The sequence below is a fragment of the Natrix helvetica genome, assembly GCF_964273705.1.
Source record: "Natrix helvetica genome assembly, chromosome: Z".
NCBI classification, from domain to species: domain Eukaryota; kingdom Metazoa; phylum Chordata; class Lepidosauria; order Squamata; family Natricidae; genus Natrix; species Natrix helvetica.
Genome location: NC_138554.1, coordinates 54,334,860 through 54,340,859, shown reverse-complemented (window position 1 = coordinate 54,340,859; position 6,000 = coordinate 54,334,860). Strand labels below are relative to the sequence as shown.

The 6,000-nt window shown below is 40.1% G+C and overlaps 1 protein-coding gene across 1 annotated transcript in view; it reads left to right on the top strand.

The window, feature by feature from the left end:
- The first annotated feature begins 2,010 nt into the window (after positions 1 to 2,010).
- Positions 2,011 to 6,000, top strand: part of LOC309401879 (unconventional myosin-Id) — a 133,327-nt gene continuing 129,337 nt past the window's right edge. The window contains exon 1 of the mRNA XM_081971190.1: positions 2,011 to 2,210. Coding sequence (XP_081827316.1) covers positions 2,116 to 2,210 — 95 coding nt within the window. The 5' untranslated portion in view covers positions 2,011 to 2,115. The remainder of the gene's footprint in view (positions 2,211 to 6,000) is intronic.

Sequence of the window (6,000 nt, the reverse complement as noted above, 5' to 3'; positions counted from 1 at the left end):
AAATAGAACCTTTCAACAAGGAGACAGTTTACCTATTGTACAAGAGCCCTCTTAAATCTTTTTAGTTCTCTAGTTCAGAGAACTGGTAAATACCACCTCTGACTGGCTCCAGCCCATCTATTCTCTGCCTCCCGAGTCTTAGCTGATCAGGAGGAAATGGGAAATTTGCAGTAACCTTCCCCTGGAGTGGGGTAGGAATGGAGATTTTAAAGTATCCTTCCCATGCCATGTCCACCAAGCCATGCCCAGAGAACTGGTAGTAAAAAATTTTGAAATCCACCACTGGTTCAATTGCATCTTTGACAAGGATGGAAATGTTACTCACAGGATTAGTAGTTACCTGCGGCTGGGGTAGTTGAGTTGGGATAGGATTTCAGGATATTAGTGCTTCGCTTTTCTGCGTTTTACAAAGGTTTTACAAAAGTTGTAAAAGTGCACCTAAGATCATGGCATCTGGCCCTCTCAATTCCTGGCAAAAGATGGGGAAGAACCAGAACCAGATAGTGACAGATTTAATTTTCCTGGCCTCCAAGATCACTGCAGATGGGGACTACAGCCAAGAAATTAAAATACGCTTTCTCCTGGGGAGGAAAGCTATGGCAAATCTAGACAACATGCTAAAAAGCAGAGACATTGCCCTGCCAACAAAAATGCGTATAGTCAAGGCTATGGTTTTCCCAGTTGCAATGCATGGCTGTGAAAGTTGGACTGTAAGGAAGGCAGAGCACCAAAGAATTTAGGTCTTTGAACTATGGTGCTGGAGAAGACTCCAGCGAGTCCCTTGGACTGCAAAGCGATCAAACCGGTCAGTCCTAGAGGAGATCAACCCTTTCTGCTCTTTAGAAGGCCAGATCCTGAAGATGGAACTCAAATAGTTTGGCCACCTAATGAGAAGGAAGGACTCACTGGAAAAGAGCCTAATGCTGGTAAAGATTGAAGACAGATAATGAGGTGGCTGGATGGAGGCACTGAAGCAGTAGGCTTGAGCTTAAATGAACTCCGGGGGATGGTAGAGGACAGGAAGGCCTTGGATATTTCTCCTTTTCTTTCACGAAATTCACTGTAATAAAAAGGTTTATTTTTGTTTATTTTAAGGCAATGAATAATCCCAGCCATGGTAATCTTCAAGTTCATTTATATCTTTCTTTATTATGGGAACCTATCTAACTGCGTTTTTTCCCCTTATGCCTTCAAGTTAATGTTGATTCCTGAAAAGGCTGAGAAAGAGTGACTGTTCCAAGGCCAACCAGCTGGCTTTCTAGTCTGGTGCCTTAAACACAACATCAAGTTCTTTGTGGTTTATTAGTGTTATGATACCCAGGCTGCAAAATACAAGTACTAAATAGCACATGTGAGAATTTTCTGTATTTTGTTGTTGCCTTAAAGGCACCCCAATCGTTGCAGTTGAGATGAGCCAAGATTAAGATCATATTCATGTTCTCTATCCTTATATCTGAACCTTGTAAGAACAGGGATTTTATATATAACAAGAAGAAATTGAAACACATGGCCAAAGATTTTGAAGACATTAAATAAAAGCTGGTAACTTTCGGGTTCAGTGACACCTATTTTTGATGCTTTCAAAGAAGAAAGAATCATGATGCAGCCTGACAGAAGGTACGTACTGAGTTAATGGGTTTACAATCAGAGGTCTTCAAACTTGGCAACTTTAAGACTTGTGGACGGCTGGCTGGAGAATTCTGGGAGTTGAAGTCCACAAGTCTTAAAGTTGCCAAGTTTGAACACCTGTAGGTTACATGAAAGATACTACGGGGTTACAGGGGGGAGGAAAAACTTCTGAACTTTATACGGTATATATGAGTGTACGGAGCTATTTATGCCGCCAGGTGGCGGTACAACTGTTCAGGGGTCGCAACGGTCTGGGCACAGCTTCTGTCTGGTGGGGAGTCAACTCCGCCCAATTCCCTCCCTCGAGATCGACGTGCCTCCAGTAGCAAGCGGCTGCTCAGGTGTGGGCGTGGCTTGCTGGAGAAACCCCTCTCGCTTTTGCTCAGGCAGCCGGTGATTACGGTGCCCGGCTCGATTTCACATCGCCCGTCTTTCCTGGTCGTCGAGAGGAGTGGCTGCCCATCCCGCTGGCTTTCTGGCAGCGCCATGGCAGAGCTGGAGAGCCTGGAGTTCGGCAAAGCAGACTTCGTGCTTCTCGACACCGTGTCTATGCCGGAGTTCATGGCCAATCTCCGGTTGAGGTACAGAGTGGATGGCCGGAGGGGGGGGCGGGGGCTGGAATCTCCGTTGCCCCTTCCTGCCCCACTTCTAGGGAGGAAAGGAGCAGTGGCATTTGGAGAAGGAGGTGACGGCAGCAGCAGTAGCAGGCTTCTGTCATGGAAAAGTAAATCGGTTTCATTTCCCATCGCCAGTTCAATGAACCCTACTAAAACGAATGAACCTTAGCCAGTGGTGACTGGGAGAAACGCAAAGCTGGGAGAAAAGCTGTTTATTATTTGGATGGTAGATCACCATTAAATCCTACAGCTGCTAAGTAGACCAGGAAATTAAGAACCCAAAAGACAAGGCAAACTGCGTCTGTATTGCGGCCAGGAAAACTACCTGGATGTGGCTGGGAAGTCATCAGTCATAAAGTTCAATCTAACCCTTTGTAAAAGTCTTAATTTAAACATTTGGACCGTTTGTTCATAATGTGTCATATGCGTAATCTAGCAGAATGAAAAACAGTGGGGATTGCTTCTTGGGATGGTTCAATCCCAGCTACTATAACTAATGATCAGGAATCCTGGAAACGGTTATAATCTCTGAAGCAGCCTCTCTCAACTGGTTTCTTTCCAAAGTTAAAGTTGGAGGGTTATGCGTTTGGGAAGAAAGCACCATCCCTCATTTAAAAGGGTTGCAAGGGTTGAGAAAGAGTTGTTTACCTGTGGCTTCAAATGTGAGCAGAGTTGAAAAATTTGAGTTAAAGACTTCCTGATTCATACCTTAGTTTTTATTAAATACACTTGGGAAAGTATTTATATTTTTACTATATTGAGTTTGAATGTGGAAGCCCTGCTTTTAAATATTCATAGAGGATATTGACTGATATGGCTACTGTGTATTACTCTATTAATTCTTGCAATAACATCACTCACAAAAATTCATGCAGGCTCACTTTTATAATGTTATCTTCAAGCCTTTCAGAAGTCTATTAATATAATTTAGCTCTATCCACAGACTCCCTGGGATCTCTGCTTTTTATAGGATTGAATTTTGGGGTTGAATCTTGAGTAGCACACACTCTACCTCATCTTTATATTCTGCCTCAATAATATCACTCAAATAATGGCTGAAATATCCACAGTGATTTTACTTCTTGGAAGTAGAAATAACTTTTTATAGTATGTATAGAGTCTATTTAGGGCAAGAGGGTAATTTTTTAATCCTATCTGTTATATATTACATTCATAAAATTGTCCATCTACAACAGTTTACGTAATCCAGGCTGGACAATATCACACAGGATAGGCAGATTGCAGAAAATATCCCAAAGACATACACACACACCACACAACCATAGCTGTCTTTTTAAAAACTATCCAAAATGGAAAATTAAAATAGAACTTATTTTTGTTATAAAATGTTTCTATGGAGCACATTTCTACATTGAAACATCTGGCACTCTTGATTATTTCTGAGTTTGGAAATTGAATTTATAACCCAGTTTATAAACTGAGTGGGTGAAGAATCTCTAGCCTCCAAATGTCACAAAATGATAAACCAAAGAATGTCACCATATTGGCTGGGATTGTTGAGAACGATAGTTTAGCAACACACGGGCAGCATAGGTTGCTTACTCCTGGTGAAAATCTATTTGGTCTTTTGCATTGTCGATTTCAGTGCACTATTCAAAACAGTGACTTTGTTTTGGATGATATATGAATTCACTTTGACTATTAAATAGGACTGCACACATTAGAATCTTATTCCTGTTGTGCCCTGTCTCATTACTGTTATGGCGGCTCTTTAATCATTGCCTAAATTTACGTATGTCACCTGGATATGGAATAGTCACTATGTAGCATGGTTAAATATTCATACTGGAGGAACTCCATGTATATAATAATGGCACAAATTATTCCATTAATCAACACAGAACGAATATGCTTGTGGCCTGAATATGCTTGTGTCATATAGGCCTTTAGCCTAATTTGTATGACGTAACCTACAGTTCAGATTTAATACATCTGTTTGCACCATTGGTTTGTCTGGGATAATTGTCTTTAAGATTGTTTTCAAGAATCTCTGAACAATCTGTTTTCCGTAGACACTACAAAATCAATGTCTTGTCTTTCAGAACCTCAGAAAACCATCTGAAATTCCAAGAGAAGTTCTGTTTCTGAAGTCAAGCAAGTGCTCTCTCTCACACAACAATTGGGGGGGGGGGGGCAGTCAGCCATCCAAAATACACACACACACACACACACACACACACACACACACGTTTTACTGCAGGGCTTTTATAGCTCCTCTTTGCTGGGCAGCTGAGCTGGCTGGGGAGAGGACTTGAAGGGGCAGGACACCATCAGCCTAAGTGCTAGTTATGTTTAGGCAGCCTGCCCTCTCACGCTACAATTGACCAGTTTTTGAATAAGAAGCAATTTAATAATGATTGCAACTCCGAGTCCCACTAGATAGACCAAATTAAGAAATCAAATCCACAGGAAAGCTAAAAAAAAGCTTTTATTGAAATTAGCTACAATAATGGAATCCTGAAAGTCTGATTATGTTGTACCTTCTCCTTATTCCATGAATTATGAAGGTGTGTTCTTGAACTACTTCTGTTATCTTGTTGTTCTGAACTTTAAAAATGTGTCAGCTCCTTTTATCTAGGCAACAGCTTCTGCATACAGATAGTTCTTGACTTACAATTCACAATTCATTAAGCAACTGTTGTAAGTTACAAGAACATTAAAAAAGAGAGTCTTAACAACCAGTCTTCACACTTTAAGCATCCCCATAGTCCATGATCCCAATCTGGGCACTTGATAACCAACTTATATTTACAATGGCGGCAGCAGGGGGTGGTTGGGTTATTGGCATTTATAATCTTCCCAGCCTTCTGACAAATAAAATCAATAGTGGAAGCCAGATTCACTTAACAACTACATGATTCACTTAACAATTGTAGTGGTTTGCTTAACAATCATGGCCAAAAAGGTCATAAAATCAGGCATGACTCACTTAACAATCACTTTGTTTAGCAATGGATATTCTGGTCTCAACTGTGGTCGTAAATCAAGGATTAGCTATATTTCCATCAAAATCATTTTCCTTACTCTCTACCCACCAGTTGGACCAAGTACTTCGTAAGAAATTTTTAAATGCTTAAAATGTAAACCTTTATTACCCATGGCAAACAGTTGTGTTGAAGTTATTTCTTGACATAGTAGGTTAGATATGAATGACAAGATTTCTAGCAGCTTTACTGCAAGGATATTTTCTTATTTATTTATTATTTATTTCTTCGCACTTCTAGACCGCCCCCTCTCCCAAAAGGGACTCTTCTTCTGCCTTAACAAAGAAAATACTGTTTTCTGTAAGAAGGCTAGATCATGAAGGTCTATTAAGTGATGTTAGCTATGACAGATAGGTAAAGTCTTCCTGTTCATAAACAAGACTGCTAGGTGCTAAATGCCAAATAAAAGACCTATTTTTCATATTTTATTTGAAAATTTTATTGCTTAAAACTTAAAGCAGGTAACTGAACTCCTTTCAGTTTAACCAATATAGCTGCAGGTAAAGGACATGGTAATGTTGCAATCCATCAACATGATCCTGTCTTAAAGCCATATCTTTATTCATGTGCATAATAAATGAATTCATGTACATCTGTAAATGTTACTATATTGGCTACTTGTTCTTCCTGCTTCTTGTTATATTTCTAGTTTTGAATGAAAAGGCTGTTTTTATGGTGAGTTTTGACACGAACGTATGTTAAAGGAAAGGGTAGGAAATTGCATTTTTGAATCATATTTATTTAACTAG